This window comes from Bombus vancouverensis, chromosome 5 (assembly GCF_051014615.1).
Source record: "Bombus vancouverensis nearcticus chromosome 5, iyBomVanc1_principal, whole genome shotgun sequence".
Lineage (NCBI taxonomy): Eukaryota > Metazoa > Arthropoda > Insecta > Hymenoptera > Apidae > Bombus > Bombus vancouverensis.
The window spans coordinates 16,029,724-16,048,873 of NC_134915.1; the positions used below are offsets into that span (position 1 = coordinate 16,029,724).

The window sequence follows — 19,150 nt, forward strand, 5'->3', positions numbered from 1 at the left end:
GAAGCTATCATTTACCGTAGTCCTTCTTTTAATTGCCCGTTTCTAACACGTTCAGCGAACCACCGAATGAAGTATTTCATTATATCTCGATTCTTTATATAGGTCGTCAAGATTTGGAAATTACGTAACTATAAAATTTCTCCTGCACTAATACATAAATATACACAAGAAGTTGTAGCTCTTCTTCTAAATTTTCCATTTACGAACAAAGCTTGCGAATTTATTTCCTTCCTTTAGTAAAAACAGAAACAAATTCGCGAAGCATTCACGCAAAATCAGGAGAGAAAACAAATTCGATTCGACTAGAAACGAAATAAAGAAATTCTCTTACTTCACGTGTATTAAATGGTTAAATGTCACGTTTTCTCGGGACAATGATAGGGTGAAGATATTATAATACTTCTTCTTTTTCATTATTTTTATTAATTCGACGAGAGCAGAAACGTAGGGTGTTCCGTAACAAGCATGGACTTATGTCTGTTTTGTACAGCTGCGGATCACGTCCGCTGGAATTATGAGATATGCACGCAAGTTCATCAATATGAAGGAAACATAAGGAAAGATGACTCTATTTAATGAAATTAATAAAAATAGTTTCACTGTCAGATTTATCGCCATTAAATCTCTCCAAGTATTATATCTGTTCAGGTTAGTAAAATAAATTCCATTGCGATTAATCTGTTTGCTCCGAGTATCGATCGTCTCGAACTGGTGATGAATGGTCAAATTCGAAGAATAGCAGCCGACAAAGTAAGATCTCTAGCTCTGCAAATAGCCGGAATCAATTTCATCAGAAAACTCGTCTTCTGCCCAAATGGTTCTGTGGCGGCACTTCACGCCCACACCAGCAGTAGTACTGTCACTCACAACTATATCTTCACCTTAGTTCCAAGAAAGTCATCGGGATTAAAGAAGTACGACACGAAGTACTTTACGTTCGTACGTATATGAACAATTGAAATTCAACCTTTATGAAGCTGACTCTTTTACTCGCCATCGCTGTGCGTATGCTCACGCTTATATTTCAATCAACTCTAGGAATTCAGGATATGGCAGCAGTTAGTCGAAATAAAAGTTCTGTTATACGAATTTCAATAAAATCACCAGCTATTTATTTTTTAATTTTTTTCATAATCTATACAAGTATCTTATAAATATTGAAATACATCTGTCCAAAATACATTCAAATATTGAATATTCAGAAGAATGTTATCCATCACGGGCATAAGGATACTGACTGTTAACTTTGAAGTAGTAGGTTCCTTTAGCACTGAAAAGAAATTAACAAATATTAGCACCAGGCAACTAAATTAAATTTTAAGAAATAATTAAACAGATACATTCAGCAATTAGTTCTCAAGTATCTATTCAAATTCATACTTTTATGAACTCGGCTAAAAATGCAGGACCAAGAATTTTCACCTCCTAAATATTATAACATGTACTGTCCATTACTTATTTGCATTCTACGCATTCCTTAAATTTCCCGAAAATGCGTAAAACTCCATAGTCTATCCATAACAGTAGTAAAATAAAACTTACTTTGGATCGAGGGTAGAACCGCCCATGTACGCTGTTGCACCATCTGCACGTGTGCCGAGAAAACCTTTCGGATTCTTAATTGATTCAGCGAAGAATCTGTAGCTACGCAAGTGTGCGCAAAATCCTGTGTTTCATAACATTCGTTTTTAACATCGTACAGACAAACACACACAGACTGAGACACGGAAGTAATATTTTTTAAGTTGAAATGTGTCAATAATAGAATATTCCGTAGTATGTTCCGTACCAAACATGTCAACGCCGCATCCTGGTTGATGTTTTCCATCACTCGCATAGAAGTCTGAAGTACCAATCGAGATATTCATACCTAAATTTCCGGCACATGTGTGAAGAACTTGCACATTTTCCGCGTCCGATTCATCAATTCTTTCACCAGGTTGTTTTTCTTGAAACATTGGCATGGCAGGATCGAGTGCTGTAATGGCAAATATTTAAAGGTCTAGTATACTCCGCTGTATCATAATGTCGTTTTGTCAAACATGAAATCAACTTACATCAAAATATATATAGTTTTTAAAAACGTATCCCTTCGAAATAAGATAATGTAAGAATATCTCCGACATTTTAAAATTTATCGTTCAAACTTGTAAACCTCGCTTATCCTTCTGATTATCTTTCATTTGCTAATCACAAATCAATCTACTCTACTGTTCTTAATCTGTTATTAAAATTGGCGCTACTGGATTTTTTCTCGGAGAACTTTCAATTGACACTTTAATAATATATCGTTACTCACCGATAACTTCCGCCACTCGGCTCGATTTTCCTACCTCCCGCGCGCTCAAGCCCGCGATTTGAGCACCGAGAGAGTGTCCAATAATTTTCAAGTTGGTCGTTCGCAAACCAGCCTCAATTCGCATAAAGTTTACGAAACTAGCTAAATACCTGGCAACGTGCGGTACGAACTGTATGACTTCGTAATAATTTATGTAGTCTGATATTTCACTCCAATCGAAAATAATAACGTTGCAGTCTCGGACCTCAAGGAAAGCTAAGAACAGGAAATTTTTCTTTGTAATTGATATTATATTATCGCATATATGGTCACTGCAGCTCAAAACTCGTAGGACACTTGTTCACATTGAGTAACTATTGAATACTTTTTACTGCGTTTATGTTCCAAGTATTTTAATATGAATCTATTATTTTATTAGTATTATATATGTCCTATAACGCGAACTACCACGCAAAGTCAAATTCTTGTAGTTTATCAACAGATATTTATGGCCGACAGTGCACATATTGCATAAATGGACATCTAAATTCGATACAGCCGAAGTCCAGGAAGATTCTATGGCTCAAATTAAGACGAAAATCAGGAGTAACGGAGTTGCGTTGAAGCCTTTATTTTCGGCAAACTGGAGTTTAGAAATTATACAAATATACGTGAATTTGCCTAGTTCTTAATCACACAAGAATACAAAATTGGAAAAACGAGTCTAAAATGTGGAATAAAATTATCTCGTTCAGTGTGTAGTTTTGAAGAAGACACGGTTTGACGTTCGTATAACGATACCTTATCTATTCAACAATATGTAGGTTAAACCTAAAAGGAATAATACTGGTATTTTCGACGTGAAAAAATATTAAACAGAATAATAGCAATAGAACCTTCACCATACAAAAGAAACACAACTCAGTGTATACGGTGCGAAAAATATGGGCACACCATGAACTACTGTAACAGAATTCGAGCATGCGTTAAACATGCCGAGATTAACCTTTTTATTTTATAATATTTTTCCTCTGCTATTTGTATATTTTTCTTTTTATTATTTAATTTGTACTTTACAATTTGTCTAGCTGGACATTCGATAAATATTTGTGTATGAGGATGTTAAAAAGGTTAATGAAGTCACTGAGATTTGTGGCATGTGAGCGGTCATTCCCATTCAGATACAATTGCAAAGTGACGATGTATTAAATTGTGCCAAAATTTCCTTTCGTTTTATGCGGAATTAATACACGCAACATTTTTTCTTTTATATTATTTTATCGAATCACGTATGATCGTAACGGTAGAAATGTAACAAAATGGATCATACATAGTTCAATAAAATAATATAAAAGTAAAAGTGTCGTGCATCTATTATTTCCTTGTAGAACGAAAGAAATATTTGTGACAACCTAATACATATACACACTTGTACGCGTTTGCCATGACCGGTATGTACTAATCATTTATACTGAGACACGTGGAGGTGATATGGACATTTCGAGTGATGTGGTCGTAAACTTCTACTGCTAATTCTTTGCTGTATCGTTCAACACAGTTGCGTATCTCCTCCTATTTCGGAATTTTGAGGTCTTTTCAAAATTCTGGATCGAGCAATTTGACATTGCCGTATTCTTGGCAACTTTCGAAAGTCGTCATTTTGAAAAACGAAACCGTGTAATTGTAAAACGTAATTTTGTTGCTCTTTATCTTCGTCTTAGTTCGAGTCATAGAATCTCCCCGAACTTCAATTATATCACGAATTTGCGCTCACAGCGTATCTACGTATTTACCATCGCGTACGATTTCACAAGCTAAACCGCCTTGTATCCAACCATGAGTGATTATAATTGTTTGCTTGCTTGCGTTCCAATGACTGTTCTGGACGGACTCTATGTCATTTAGTTTTATGATGTCTCCATTTGTGGGATTCTCTCTAGATGAAAAATCATATTTTACTGAAACTGTTCAATGTACCTTGAATCTGCCTGTTGAATATTCATCTAACACGACGAAGTTACGAAGTTGTCTTTTCGCTACGAAACATGTTTTAGCCGTGCCGACCCGCGAATTTTAATGTTTCAGTTTTATTCTCATCTCAACATGCAATAGCGATGTGTAATTCTTTAAAAAATATTACTTAATCCTTATATTCATCTTTCAAACATTATCATCGTAATTAGATTGCCAATTTTTATTCGTCTCTCGATAATTTAAATATGCAAAATGTACATAAAGATATTCCGTAAAGAAGGAAATTGATATAAAATAAAACCAACCTTGTGTATAGCGTAAAATTGGTCGCGTTCAAGTAGGTGTCTAAACCGTGGTAATGAGGCAGTGGGGCTACGTGGACGCGAAAGAGGGTTAAGTATCCATCTCCCTCTGTTCTAAATAGTGGATTTGCATATACCAATATCGAAAAGAGCGTAGGATAAACTGAAAGAATTTCTTTCGTTACTAAGCTACTCGATTTTCCTCGATCTAGAAAAATTCTGATACGAACATTTTGACGATGATACATTTATCGTGACTGACATCGCGATTCTCTACACACACCGCGATATTGCTCTTCTTTTTCGCTTCCGTGTCTCGCCGCTTTTTTATAGGTTTATGGAAAACAGTGATTTTCCATTCGAGTACTGTACGGTTGGCAAGCGACTGATAGTCAATTGATGATGGATGAAGAACGACTCACACTGACGAATCTAATTTTTTAACTGCAACCGATATACGAACTTAAGTGGAAAGTTAAGATAAGTTAATTGCAAAGAATTGTTTATTTGCTTTAAATATATTTTAATTTATTTCTCAAAAATACATATATTTGAAGTCAAACAGTACGTAATCATTTCTAGTAATACGAAAAACAATAACAATAATGTTTCTAAAACTAGTCATTTCTTTTATTGAAGCTGTCACTTACCGTAGTTCTTCTTTTGATTCTTTCTAACACGTTCAGCGAACCACCGAATGAAGTGTTTCCTTATATCTCGGTCCTTTTTATAGGATGTCGAGCTTCGGAAATTACGTAAGTATTAGTTGATGCTACGCTGATACGTAAATGTACGCAAAGATGCTCCAGTGTTTTCGTCACGTCGTAGCTCTTCTTCCAAATTTTGCATTTTCACAATTGAAAGTCGGAAACAGAGTATAATTGGCAACAAACATGTAATATTATCCACAGAGTATATCGTCTGAGTATTTATTTAGCATAATTACGTAATTTGTCTGTATTATCCTAACTATTTAAATACTTCCATACGACATCACAATTTCTCACTCCATTATAATGTATCTGTCATAATTTATTTTCGTTAAACGCTGTTTCTCGATGCTGTTACTCTTAAGTCCAACTTACGCTGTTGCTAGAATACCGAGTATTGTTTTGTATCGAATATTACTTGATTAATATTTTTATATTATACACAGACTCACATTGTATTAAATTAACGAATTAAAATTTAACACTAATATAATAACTACACGTCGCTTATAGAATTATAAACATACCTTCGATGACAAGTGTAGAGTGCCAGAGCTTTTGAACATGTTCCTGCTTCGTTCGACGTTTTTCAAAATTGACATTGAACTTTGCATGATCAGTCATTATACAGTGAATCATGTTAGAACTATATACATATGACTATTACAAATATGAACAACATTAGTATTTCCAGCCGTAAAAAAATTTCCTTCGTCGGTTATCTTTAGAAGTATTATGCTAATTTTGTGGAAAATATGTTAATACATTTATAGGATGATGCAACAAACGTGACGAGATATCTATCTTCATTGCCTAACTCTATCGATTCAGTTTTCTATGCCCAATATCCACTCATCCGATTCTCTTTAGAATCATCTTCAATACGCGACATTTTCGAACCCAAAGTAATTTGGCCGTGAACCTCTAAGATCTACAGGTGTATAAATCAAGTTTCTCTAAATCGTTAACTTTCAAATATTAAAGCGGTAAATCAAATAAATGAAATGACTGACAGCAACTTGGCGACTGCGGATCACGTCCGCTAAAGTTATGAATGGAGAATATGCACGCAAGTTTATCAATATAAAGAAAACATAAGGAAAGATAACTCTATTTTGTGAGATTAATAGAAATAGTTTCACTGTCAGATTTATCGCCATTAAATTTCTCCAAATATTGTACCTGTTTAAGTTAGTAAAATAAATTCCATTGCAATTAATCTGTTTGCTCCGAGTATCGTCTCGAACAGGTGAAAAATGGATACATTCGTAGAGTAACAGACGACGAAGTAAAATCTCGAGCTCTGGAAATAGCCGGAACCAACGTCACAACAACGCACATCTTCTGCCCATGTGGTCCCAAGAATGTTCTTGGCATTAAACTTCCGTTTCTCATCATGATTATCAAGAACATGAAGAAGTACTTCACGTTCGAAATAACAGTAAATGTCTCACGGGGAAAGCTCTTTAATGATTATATTTTTTTTCAATAGCAGCAATAGCATTTCATAAAACTACAATGAATGTGAGAAAGAAGTATATTTCATTTTTGATTCGACAGGTACTCGACGACAAGGATATGCACAGAAGGTTTCGCGTGAGTAATTTTCAAAGCACCACGCGAGTTCGACCATTCTGCACGTCGATGCCGATCGGCCTATCCGGTGGTTGGAATCAAATTCAATTTAATCTCGCGGACTTTACGCGGAGAGCGTACGGGACAAATTATGTCGAAACTACACGCATACAGATCCACGCAAACTGCAGGGTTCGACATATCTATTTTGCGGACAGGTAGGAAATTGTTCTGTTTTTTGCATTATTGGTATGAAACGCATGAAATTAATAGCTACCTTTTTTAAAGAAACTTTTCTTGCATCGAGTTTATAGAATGATAAAATATGTTTTACCAAACAGACTTTATTCGGAAGATGAATTACCCGAAGATTTTAAACTCTTCAAGCCACTTCAGCGAGTGAAATGCGTGCGGGAAAAGGATGTGGCGAAAGAAAAAAGAGAAGAACCGGAAAAGATTGAAACCGAAGAACCACCACCTTTCGAAGCGGGTGAAATACCAGAAGAAGCAGAAGAGCCTGAAGAAGAGCCAACGGAAGATGAATTGGCCGAAGAAGAGATTGTTCCTGTAGAAGACGTGCGAAGGCCAGATGAAATGGGGGAAGAGGATGAGGAAGAAGAAGACGAGGATGAAGTAGAACCAGCAGATGTAGGTGATTACGAAGACGAAGACGAAGGTGACGAACCTGCACCTGCTCCAACAACTCCTGGATATGCCACAGAAGACGAAACTGATGTAGAACAAGATGAAGGCGATGAAGATGAAGAATACGGAGTTCCATAGTGAACAGCCGTCGACTTTGTGTAAATACGATGAATACGATGCGTATACTTGCGAGGCTTAAAATAACATTCAAATAAATTACCTTCTAAATAAGTTGGAATTTGAGAAATTCTATTAACTTATTTAGACAATTATCCTACTTTTCTCTTTATTATCTTTTATTGTTCCATGGAAATATTTTACAATACTGAACAAAAAATATCCCCATTATTCTTTTAATTTTCGTTTGGAAAATGTTTAGGGGAAATATAGTATATAAAATATGATGATTTATAACAAATATATGCAAGTAGAATGTGAATTTGTTGAATTCGCTATGTACACATTTGTACAGTGTCTTCCAATAAAAAATATACGGTTTCATTGGAATTCTTATACAAATTTCAAAAAGATAAAATTCAATTAAAGCATTATGTGAAATGATAGAATCATTTTGATATTATATACACTGATTCAAACGATGCAAACAAAAAATATAAAATAATTTATCCGCGTCCTTTATTACTATGAAACGTCATAATCGTCATCTTCTCTTTTCCTTTTCATAGAATCCTCGATCTCTACTTTGATAGGCGGCATTGTTTGTCCCGAAGAAATCTGTATTTTTGGCTTGGCTACTTGTGCCTTTACGGTAGCTCCTCCAGTTGTGGCTATAAATTTAAACAATTAATATAAATAAAAAATGAAAAATATAGTAGCAAATATTATTATTACATACACAATTTTGTATCTTACGTATTAATGAAATATGGATAGAGGGAATAGATGTTTGGGAATGCAAGGTCCGGAAGGGATCTGTGATACGATGTAATTAACAAATTAGTTCCTGTTATATATTCTTTACTTTCCTGTATCATTTACCTGTTGAAAATTTCAGGACAGGTTTTGGCATTGAAATGCTTTGAGTCCTGGCAACTGTCGCAAGTGTCCCCGGCCTTTTAACTATGGAGAGGCCAGATTTATTACTTTCCACTTTGATCTTAGACTGACCACTTTGAATGTTATTTCCAACCAAAGAATGCAGTGGTTTCCCAACTATTTTCTTCGTTGAATTCTTAAGTTTATAATTTGTTGCATTCAGGCAAAATCTGTCAGGTGGTAACCTTAAACCACTGTTTGATTTGACAAATGGCAGTGGTACATTGTTTTTTGTCCGAGCAACATCTAGTAACACATCTCTTGGGGGTGGATTTGTAAACGTACGTTCCAATTGCATCTTAACTGCTAATCTAACGTCATCCAAATCGATAAACTTCTTTTTAGCATGATTTGCGTAAATTCTACTGTCGTCTAATATACAAGTAACATAACCTGCGGAATTTAAACCGAAAATAACTTTATAGCTTACTTCCAAATGTAAGATCATAAATGCAAAATCATGCACGATTTTATACTTCGTTTCATCTACATTACTTTAAATAAATTATAAATATAATACATTACGTACGGTACGTAAATTCGAGCAATTGGTTTATAACCTTCGAATCGTAATCTGTTATTCCCATGTCTTTCATAATTGACATTATAACTTGAGCATCTTTTGGAATGTGTTTTACGTGGCTCATAATTTTCGCTCTCTCCGACATTTTAAAAACTACTTCTCTTATAATTGCACTTTCTACAACAATTCCGAGTTACAACTATATATATCTCACGTTAGCATTTCAAGTAAAAGTACGAGTAAACATTATAAATCATACGCCAATATCATGCAGTGCTACCATTTATAAAATTTAAACTTTACAAGATCAGAAGTTTATTATTTTAAAATTTCGTAATTAATAATAAATATTCTTTATTGTAATCATTTTTACTATTAAATATTTTTTTCGAAAATCGAGAAGCAACTATATGGGAAAACGTGAAAAAGTTTGAGAATTTGATAATTTTATCATCGATGTTAGTGTGGTAGTCGTTAAAACAGCTTGCGGCATATTTCAGTTGAATTTGGTTGATGAGTTCGTAGTTCGGTATTTGCTATTTTGCTATCAAACTCTCTTCGGGAGTCTTTGTTGCAGGCAGACGTATTGTACGAAAACGAAAATGAATATCACATCAGCAGGTAAATTATGTGTTTTAAGTAGGATAGTAAATGTATATCTAGTTTTTATTATTTACAAATTTATTAGTACATTTTTACATTGTGTTTGATTATCAGACATGCAATGATTTGCAAATCTCGTGGGCCATAACCTATATAATTTTGTATTCGGAGTAGTAATATAGTCGTTTAGTTGATATTAAGAGACATCGAGTTTTGTTTTATGATTTTAACGTTTTTTAAGTTTAATTGATTAATCAACTTTTTTTATCTTATTTCAGCTGGTATCATTTCCCTCCTTGAGGAGCCGATGCCTGAATTAAAGGTGTTTGCATTGAAGAAGTTGGATATGATAGTAGATGAATTTTGGCCTGAAATTTCTGAGGCCATAGAAAAAATGTATGTACTGTATATATCATCATCTATTTTTTTTGAAGATAATTTTAATGTTTTATTTAACAGAATGTTATATTTTTCAGTGAGATTCTTCACGAAGATAAGGCATTTCCACAACATGACTTAGCTGCATTAGTTGCTAGTAAAGTATATTATCACTTAGGAAGTTTTGAAGATTCTTTGACTTATGCTCTTGGAGCTGGAGAGCTCTTTGATGTTAATGCCCGCAATGAATACGTTGATACTACTATAGGTATTTTATTGACTGTTAGTATTAGATTTTATTGGGTAGAGATTCTTTATTATTCTGTATTATTTCAGCTAAATGTATTGACTATTATACTCAACAACGTGTGTTGGAAGCTGAGGGAAAATTACCACCAAATAGCAAAGGAATCGATCCAAGATTGGAAGGAATTGTAAACAGAATGTTTCAACGATGTTTAGATGATAATCAATATCGGCAAGCTTTGGGCCTTGCTCTTGAAACAAGAAGGATGGATATCTTTGAAACAGCAATTATGCAATCAGTAAGTTATATTACATGTTAATTTATGCAAGTAATGTAATATAGATAATATAAAAATTATATTTATTAATATGTTTGTTGTAGGATGATGTTAGTGGTATGTTATCCTATGCCTTCCAAGTTGTCATGAGTCTTATTCAGAATCGTGGATTTCGTAATACTGTGCTTCGTTGCCTAGTGAGCCTTTATCGTAACTTGGGAACACCAGACTATGTCAACATGTGTCAGTGTTTGATATTTCTGGACGACCCATTAGCTGTAGCTGAACTTTTAGACAGACTCAGTAAAGGCTCGCAAGATTGTGTTCTTATGGCCTACCAAATTGCATTTGACTTATACGAATCAGCAACTCAACAGTTCCTTGGTCGTGTCTTACAAGCTTTGAGAGCAACAGCTCCTATCCCAGGAGCCCTTATGGTTAAACCAATTGTAAAACCAGCTGTAAAAGCAACCACTGAAGTTAGCACTGAGTCTGCAGCAGCAACAACAGCAGAGACTGAAAACAGTAGTAGTACACCAGCTCCAGAAGAGAAATCTCAACGTAGCGTTGAAAGTTTGGTAAGTCTTATGGTTTAAAGAAATAATACTATACAACATTTACTATATTGTAATACACACTGTGCCAATTGATTATTTCACTTGTATAGAATGCCGAAGAACGTGAGCAACAAGAACGCGTAGATGCTTTGTCAAGTATATTAGGCGGAGAAATTTCCATCGATTTGCATCTCCAATTTCTTATTCGTAGTAATCATACCGATATGCTGATACTGAAAAATACTAAAGATACTATACGTGTGTCTATTTGTCATACTGCCACCGTAATCGCGAATGCGTACATGCATTCTGGAACTACTAGCGACCAATTTTTAAGGTAAATATACCTCACTGTATTCAACTGATCTTACGCGGATTATATTCTCAAGGAATATATTTATTTTTCACTTTATTTGTTTCACATTTTAGAGATAATCTAGAATGGTTGGCTAGAGCTACGAATTGGGCAAAATTAACAGCTACTGCATCCTTAGGAGTAATTCACAGAGGTCATGAACAAGAAGCCTTAGCTCTAATGCAATCTTATCTCCCGCGAGATACTGGTGCGGGAGCTGGTTATTCCGAAGGAGGTGGCCTGTATGCGTTAGGGCTCATTCATGCAAACCACGGCGCAGCAATTACAGATTACTTACTTGGCCAGTTGAAGGACGCACAGAACGAGGTATAGTGGTCCGTAGAGATATAGTGTGATCATAAAATCAATTGAGTGGTAAAGTAAATGCGTTTCGAGCGACGAAACAACGAATTAAATGATAAATCGGGAGATAAGAAACTTGAAGTTACTGATAACATCAATTGAAACCGCTATCTAATATTGTTAAACCGATTAAATTACTATCATATCATATCTTTTTCTTAATTTTATTACGTACTTGAAACTTCGGTAGAAATCGATTTCAGTCTGGGGCAACTATACGTCACTATTGTTTTTTTATCTCAGTTTGGAACCATACGATGTCACATATTTAGAATCTACAATGATTTTCTTACAGATGGTTCGTCATGGAGGTTGTTTAGGCTTGGGTCTGGCCGCTATGGGATCGCATAGGCAAGATGTATATGAACAATTGAAATTCAATCTTTATCAAGACGATGCTGTTACTGGCGAGGCTGCGGGCATTGCTATGGGCATGGTCATGCTTGGATCGAAATCGACGCAAGCAATTGAAGATATGGTTGCGGTAAGTAAAAGTAGACGTTTTTTTAGGAAGATTTTAACGAATCATCGCATCAAGAGTTATTTACATCCCAACTCGAGTTTAATATTTTACATATTCAAAATACACGCGAAGAATAATTTTATTCATCACTGATGATCTTTCTCGCGTGCACTGTTCTGGCGCGGAGACTCGTTCAGCGGGAGTGCCGCGACGAAGAAGCCGCCCGTAGCGAAAGGGTTAAGACGACGCCTTTGCTCGGCATCGCTATGCGTATGCTCATGCTTGCATCGAAATCAACTCAAAGAATTCAGGATACGGCTGCACTAAATCGAAATAAGATTCTTATACGAATTTTAATGAACAATAAAATCAACAGCTATTTATTTTTTAATTTCCGACATAATCTATACAAGTATCTTACTAATATTGAAATACATCTGCACAAACTACATCCAAATATTCAAAAGAATAATGTTATCCATCAAGAGCAAAAGGATATTGACTGGTAGTTTTGAAGTAATAGGTTCCTTTAGCTCTGTAAAGAAATTAACATATATTAGTACCAGTTAACTAAATTAAATATTAAAAAATAATTAAACAGATACATTCAGCAATTAGTTCTCAAGTATCTATGCAAATTCATACTTTTATGAACTCAGCTAAAAATGCAGGATCAAGAATTTTCACCTCCTAGATATTATAACATGTACTGTCCATTATTTATTTGCATTCTACGCATTCTTCCAATTCCCCGGAAATGCATAAAACTCCATAATCTATCAGTAACAGTAGTAAAATAAAACTTACTTAGGATCGAGCGTAGCACCACCCATGTATGCCGTTGCACCGTCTGCACGTCTACCGAGAAAGCCTTTCGGATTCGTAATTGATTCAGCGTAGAATTTGTAGCTACGCAAGTGTGCGCAAATTCCTGTGTTTCATAACATTCGTTTTTAACAGTGTACAAACACACATGCACAGATTGAGGCACAGAAAGCGTGGAAATAATAATTTTTAAGTTGAAGTGTGTCAATAATAGAATACTCCGTAGTATGTTCCGTACCAAGCAAGTCAATGCCGCATCCTGGTTGATGTCTTCCATCATTCGCATAGAAGTCTGAAGTACCAATAGGTAGAGAATAACCGAACTGTCCAACGCACGTGTGGATAATTTGAACATTTTCTGCGTCCGATGCATCAACTCTTTGATCAAGTGCTTTGTCTTCAAACATTACCTTAGCAGGGTCGAGTGCTATAATGGAAAATATTTCAAGGTCTAATATACTCCACTGTATCATAATGACGTTTTGTCGGAGATCAAATCAACTTACATAAAAATATATATATAATTTTTAAAAACGTTTTCCTTCGAGTTAAGATAATCTGAGGATATTTTCGACATTTTAATGTTTATCGTTCAATCTTAGAAACCTCATTCATCTTTTTGCTGATATTTCATTTGCAAAATCTAATCAATCTACCGTACTGTTTTCAATCTAACGTTAAAATCAACGCTACTGGATTTTTTCTGGAGGATTTTAGAATGCCATCCTAATAATATATCGTGACTTACCGACAATTTCCGCTACTCGGCTCGATTTTCCTATCTCTTGCGCGCTCAAGCCCGCGATTTGAGCGCCGAATGAGTGTCCAATAATTCTCAAGTTGGACGTTTGCAAACCAGCCTCAGTTCGCATGAAATTTACGAAACTAGCTACATGGAGAGCAACGTGTGGTACGTCCTTTGCAACGATGGGATATAACAAGTTGGCTGATATCTTACCCCAATCGACGACAATGACGTTCCAATTCTTGACTTTAATAATAGCTGAAAAGAAAAAATATTACTTGTCATAATATTGAAGTATTGTATAGATACAAGCTGGATATTTTTTACTGCTCTTACTTTCTAAGTATTCTACTATAAATCAAAAATAAGAAAATTATTTCATTGGTATTATGTGTGTCTTATAATTTAAAATACTAAATAAAGTAAAATCTGTTTTTAGTTTTTCAGTAGATATTTATTGCCAGCAGTCTATACATTATTGGAAACCTAAATTCTGTACAACTGAAGTGAGAAAGATTCCATGACTCAGAGTAAGAGGAAAATTCAGAATAACAAAGTTGCGTTGGATTTTCAAGAAAATGGTGTTTAGAAATTAGCCAAATGCACGTGTATTTGTCTAATTGGTACTAAAAAAGAAAAAAAAAAGAATTGGTAGCAGGCTACTGTACTGTACTGTACACGTGAAGATAAGTCTAAAATGTAGAATAAAATTGTCTCTTTTAAGGTCTTGTTCTAATACCTTTAGTCGTGTGTACTTGATAAACTTTTAAATCCGATTTTCTCGAAAACGAAACTTCATTCTAATTTTATTCTAATACGTTACATGTTATACCCTATCGAGGCTAAAGAAATCCCAATTTTCATTCTCTTTTCTTCCATTCAAATATTTAGCCATTATCGCGTATAACGTGCATAATTTTTATGGCAACTAAACTATGTCAATACCACCTAATCACAAAATCCGCATTCGCTTAGTTGCCAACCCAATACTTAAAAGATAAAACTCACAGGAAGTTTCGAATAGTTAAATATATCTTGATAAATAAAAAAAAAAAAAAAAGAGAATACTAGATAGAACATTTTCGTATTGTAGCGTGCTTGTCAAGTTTCCAAACTCGATTTTTCCGACAAATCAAACGTGCAACGTTTAATTTTGTCGTTCTTTATTTTTGTCTTCGAATTACAGGATCTCCATCGACGTCAATTATATTACTAATTTAAGCGCACGATTTATTTATTACATCGATGATACTTTACTTACCATCGCGTACGAGTGTACACGACGAACTTAAACCATTGTTAACCCAACCGTGAGTGATTATAGCGGTTTTTCTTTTCGGGTTCCATTGACTCGCTTGGACCGAGTTTATGTCGTTTAGTACTAGGACCTCGCCGGCTGGGTTTTCTCTATTATGAAAATTATATTTCAGCGAAATTGTTGAACGTAGTTGCAATGTTTCAAACACAGGATGAGATACGAAAAATATTTTAACACTACTGCGATAACAAGCACGAAAGGATTGCGATGTTTTAAGAAAAAGCTTAACGTAGGGTAGAAAAAAAGAAAAAAAGAAATAAATGGAATCGCGAATAGCGACAAGACTTTAACACATTTTGTTTAAACCGAAGATACCTTTTAACGTTAAAAAGACAGAACTGGGTCGAAAATATTCGAAAGAATGTAACGGAGTTCAAGCTAGACAAAATTCTAAAAAGAAGTTTAAAAGCCTGTCGAAATTCTATAGCGTACATTTCTATGGACAAAGCAAGGAAAAATGATATAGCATAAAAAATTGGGTTATATACGTTTGAAAGATTGTAGGGAAACTATTAGTACATAAATTACAAGCTTTTATCTTTTCACGATTTAACCTTTTTCAATTAGAATTTTGTTGGTGTGTCGGAAGACAGATCGTACAATACAATTCGTTATGGCTTTTAGCTGTAACTTGAACAAAAAATAAACAACAATTGCTGTATGTAATTTCAATGACGCAGTGATGTATACAGTGTATACAGCGTGATGTATACATTTCATTCGAGGTTCGCTATAGTGATCGTTTTTGGTTAGATTCACAAACGGTTACTATAGTGGTCTATCGTAGCGATAAGATTAAGCAAAAAGATTATATTTTTCACTAATCAACTAATTCTTAATCACTTTCTGAATTTACCTTTTAAATATCGTAATCAAACGACGAACGATCGTGCCATTATGGAAAATTGAAATGTGCGAAATTGTGCGAATTGAAAAATGTGCAGATTTTCCATAAAGATGAATATTAATAGAAAGACGATTCTGACCGTGTGTAAAGCGTGAAAGTAACCGTTTTCAAATTGGGACGTAAAACATTCAGCTCCAATTCACTTAGTAGGCTATTATCCTGATTAATCAGAGATAAGTTTGCTTCTGCGTTCGGAAAGGTCGTAGAATTGGCTCCTCTCAACGTCGAAAGTAGCGTAGGATAAACTGAAATATTTTCTTTCGTTATTATGTTATTCGATTTTCCCGTGTCTCGATCGAAAAACCTTCTGATACGAACTTAGTGTTAACGATGCGTTTACCATTGTTGTCACTTCACTGTACGCGCCGCAATATGGGTCGATTTCTTAGCTTCTTTCTTTGCCCACTTCCTTTTTATACGTTTCAGTGAAACAGTAATTTTCCACTCGTGTATTGACCAAATGATAAGTAACTGGTACTCGATTGATGGATTATTACCGGGTGGGTGGTCACATCCACGAATTAGTTACAGATAATTAGAGAAATTTTTTTTTTTATTTATTTATTAAAATTACGATCAATTCTCGCGTTGAGAATTTTCAGTAATTTTTCTGGCGTGGCGCAGTGACATGGCTGATTATTTATAACAAGTTAATACTTATTATAGATAAGTATAATTCATAAGTAGGTGTTATAAATAAGTGAATATTACTTAATATAAATATCTAATTAAATCTAGTGTTTAGGTCTAACGGGTAGTGTCTCTTCAGCCTGCGGATCTGGTCCGACGTATCAAGTAATCCAGTAATTAGGAGGTTTCGATGTTTGTTGACTCTTTTGCTATATCTGTCGCTATATTTTGCTATTTCCTCTTTGTGTATTAGTCGATGTATTAGTTCGTTGGTGGCATACCAGGATGCATTTATAAGGGATCTCAGCGTTTTCGATTGGAAGCGTCGAAGTATTTCAATGTTGGAATTATTTGCTGTTCCCCATAGTTGGATTCCGTAGGTGCAGACAGGTTTTATTACGGTCCTATAGAGGGTAATTTTGTTCTGTGTGCTTAGGTTGCAGGATATACTTGACACACGTATTTGCCAGAAGTATATTCTTCCAATCGATGAAAATTTCAATTCTAGCAATATCTATTTTCGATAATTCATTTAACAATACTTTAAAATAGCTGTGCTTCAAATGTTAATATCTTCTCGAGGAATACGTTAGGAACTTTTGTGTCGGACGTAGGCGATTGAAATTCTCCGGCTAGGAGCATTATGCATCTTTTTTGATTGTACGAGATTTGGATTTGATTTTGAACAACGCGTAATAATTTGAAATATTGGACGACACGGTAACGACGGTGTTTGTAAAATTGACCGTTTTCTTTTAATCGAAGCTATCAGTTATTTTAATGTGTCATTTGCTTGCATATTACAAACTCGCGAGGAGAACTACCGAATAAATCATTTCGTTTGTTCTAACTCTCTTCCATCTATTTTCGAGCTGTTGCAATTGTTATATAAGCGTCATAAGTTTTCGTATTATCTTGTGGCCACGCGCGGACGTTCTGTGACGTTAGTATTCGTGAAACGAATTATGTATTTTCGAAGTTTCAGTCTACAACGATACAGAACCGCGTGAAGTCACGAAAACAAGCATGTTATCCATTAAAACTATACAATTATCAAAATACTTCCGTAAAATTTTTTCTACTCATTTTAATGTATCTCATAAATTGTTCCTATCAGATATCTCGACTTGTGCCAATATGAAATTACCGAATATTAATTTATTGCCATTTTACTCGTAGAATTGTGAAATACTAATGTAACTCGTGGTTAATGATTATTTCCTTTGACTTCGAAAGCAAGCGTACGATGTCTGAAAATGTACTTTACGAAATTCTGCTGTAAATGCTCTTACACGTTCACAATCTACAAACGTAATGTACGTTGCAATTTTATTTACTATAAAATACTGCACCATCGTTACTAGAATCAATTCTATAACCGTTTTGCAACCGACAAAGAACCTAAAAAATAGTAGTTGGAAAACTGATATGGCATAACCGGTATAAGAACTGTAACTGAAATCGATATAGTTCGAAATTCAGCTTCTGCATGACAGTCATTCAGAATTGTTACGTCGGGCGACACTCTACTTAGACCAGGCTACACACCGCGGACCAAACGGGAACCAGATGTCCGCTCATCCTTACTGCGTATCCTCAATAGTCTTAAGGACCCATGATAAATCTCGGTAATTTGCTAGCTAAGGTCCTTCAGACCGAACAAATATCTTTGTTTCTAAATCATTTTCTACAGATTATCGTCTACTACGGCTTGACACGGGAAAGTTAGTTTTTCTCACGTACGATGCTTCCCACTGGCAACTTTCCATCGAGGGCGGCTAAGACCCTTCCTAGTCCGCCAACCTTCGTCTATCCAATCAGAAGCAATGTATACTGCCCTGACTTTCCTAACCAAAAATGTCATGAACAAATCCGATGGTCCCGTGCGCTAGACACACCCATCGCTAGCTTTCCTCCGACACAGCATCGACACTATAAATTACTTATTCTTCGTCGTTAGAATAGTCAACATGTCATTACCGGGTTACTCTCCTTAAATACATACTGAACAGTGTAGCTCATAAGTGTTGGAAATATAAAGTTTGTAACCCTGTTAATCGCAGCGTTATACTACCTTAACCACCCCTATTATGTCAACGAAAATCAGGGGGTCGATCTATTCGCGGTGTCGATTATTATAATCGTAACGGGAATTTACGGCTCCCGTTGACGTGTTTCCCCGCGATTGGTCGAATATACAAGAGTAGAGGTTCTTCGTAACCGTTTTACTCGGGTCCTTCATATAACAGTTTGAAACAGTTATTTACGAAACTGTTTCAAAGCCTCAGCTATTGGTTTAGTAATATAAGATCCGATGTAATATAACATTCCAAGGACTGGTCGAAGCGCACGTGTCTTGGCTCGTATAAAACAGAATGCAAAGCAAAAGACGCAGTGTAACGTACTTTAATTTACATAC

The 19,150-nt window shown here is 35.1% G+C and overlaps 5 protein-coding genes across 5 annotated transcripts in view; 2 read left to right on the forward strand and 3 right to left on the reverse strand.

Moving 5' to 3' along the window:
- Positions 1 to 1,089: 1,089 nt before the first annotated feature.
- On the reverse strand, positions 1,090 to 5,824 carry LOC117158382 (phospholipase A1-like). The gene is made up of 9 exons (XM_033337224.2): positions 5,792 to 5,824; positions 5,205 to 5,384; positions 4,785 to 4,998; positions 4,558 to 4,717; positions 4,072 to 4,214; positions 2,300 to 2,554; positions 1,790 to 1,978; positions 1,543 to 1,666; positions 1,090 to 1,270 (listed from the first exon to the last, which is right to left on the reverse strand). Exons 3-9 carry the CDS (start codon positions 4,816 to 4,818, stop codon positions 1,210 to 1,212), a joined length of 966 nt encoding a protein of 321 aa, XP_033193115.1. The 5' UTR covers positions 4,819 to 4,998; positions 5,205 to 5,384; positions 5,792 to 5,824; the 3' UTR covers positions 1,090 to 1,209.
- A 659-nt stretch (positions 5,825 to 6,483) lies between these two features.
- Positions 6,484 to 7,759, forward strand: LOC117158593 (cilia- and flagella-associated protein 20-like; the record flags this gene model as incomplete). Its single annotated transcript, XM_033337656.2, has 3 exons — positions 6,484 to 6,705; positions 6,825 to 7,057; positions 7,181 to 7,759. Coding segments are annotated over 3 exons (897 nt in total), but the record flags the coding sequence as incomplete, so codon positions are not given.
- LOC117158386 (transcription initiation factor TFIID subunit 9-like) lies at positions 7,742 to 9,311 on the reverse strand. Its single transcript, XM_033337229.2, has 3 exons — positions 9,070 to 9,311; positions 8,484 to 8,933; positions 7,742 to 8,272 (listed from the first exon to the last, which is right to left on the reverse strand). Exons 1-3 carry the CDS (start codon positions 9,206 to 9,208, stop codon positions 8,127 to 8,129), a joined length of 735 nt encoding a protein of 244 aa, XP_033193120.1. The 5' UTR covers positions 9,209 to 9,311; the 3' UTR covers positions 7,742 to 8,126.
- A 230-nt stretch (positions 9,312 to 9,541) lies between these two features.
- The window catches only part of Rpn2 (Regulatory particle non-ATPase 2), a 93,184-nt gene continuing 83,575 nt past the window's right edge, over positions 9,542 to 19,150 (forward strand). Inside the window, exons 1-8 of the mRNA XM_033337219.2 lie at positions 9,542 to 9,684; positions 9,945 to 10,062; positions 10,143 to 10,312; positions 10,381 to 10,589; positions 10,673 to 11,146; positions 11,236 to 11,462; positions 11,555 to 11,807; positions 12,139 to 12,327. Coding sequence (XP_033193110.2) covers positions 9,666 to 9,684; positions 9,945 to 10,062; positions 10,143 to 10,312; positions 10,381 to 10,589; positions 10,673 to 11,146; positions 11,236 to 11,462; positions 11,555 to 11,807; positions 12,139 to 12,327 — 1,659 coding nt within the window. The 5' untranslated portion in view covers positions 9,542 to 9,665. The remainder of the gene's footprint in view (positions 9,685 to 9,944; positions 10,063 to 10,142; positions 10,313 to 10,380; positions 10,590 to 10,672; positions 11,147 to 11,235; positions 11,463 to 11,554; positions 11,808 to 12,138; positions 12,328 to 19,150) is intronic.
- On the reverse strand, positions 12,658 to 16,518 carry LOC117158380 (pancreatic triacylglycerol lipase-like). The gene is made up of 7 exons (XM_033337223.2): positions 16,420 to 16,518; positions 16,181 to 16,346; positions 15,138 to 15,283; positions 13,880 to 14,134; positions 13,370 to 13,558; positions 13,114 to 13,237; positions 12,658 to 12,841 (listed from the first exon to the last, which is right to left on the reverse strand). The coding sequence occupies exons 1-7, from the start codon at positions 16,442 to 16,444 to the stop codon at positions 12,781 to 12,783; spliced, it is 966 nt and encodes a 321-aa protein (XP_033193114.1). The 5' UTR covers positions 16,445 to 16,518; the 3' UTR covers positions 12,658 to 12,780.

Bases quoted from the DNA above. Each gene is read 5' to 3' on its own strand.
- LOC117158382 (XM_033337224.2), bottom strand. From the start codon at position 4,818: ATGTCAGTCACGATAAATGTATCATCGTCAAAAT. The intron at 4,718-4,784 runs GTTCGTATCAGA...AAATTCTTTCAG, and splicing joins AAATGTATCATCGTCAAAAT to TTTATCCTACGCTCTTTTCG. The intron at 1,979-2,299 runs GTGAGTAACGAT...TTGCCATTACAG, and splicing joins CCGAGTGGCGGAAGTTATCG to CACTCGATCCTGCCATGCCA.
- LOC117158386 (XM_033337229.2), bottom strand. From the start codon at position 9,208: ATGTCGGAGAGAGCGAAAATTATGAGCCACGTAAAACACATTCCAAAA. The intron at 8,934-9,069 runs GTACGTAATGTA...TAAATTCCGCAG, and splicing joins ATTGCTCGAATTTACGTACC to GTTATGTTACTTGTATATTA. The intron at 8,273-8,483 runs GTAAATGATACA...TTAAATTTATAG, and splicing joins TGTCCTGAAATTTTCAACAG to CCACAACTGGAGGAGCTACC.
- LOC117158380 (XM_033337223.2), bottom strand. From the start codon at position 16,444: ATGGTAAACGCATCGTTAACACTAA. The intron at 16,347-16,419 runs GTTCGTATCAGA...AAAATATTTCAG, and splicing joins AAACGCATCGTTAACACTAA to TTTATCCTACGCTACTTTCG. The intron at 13,559-13,879 runs GTAAGTCACGAT...TTTCCATTATAG, and splicing joins CCGAGTAGCGGAAATTGTCG to CACTCGACCCTGCTAAGGTA.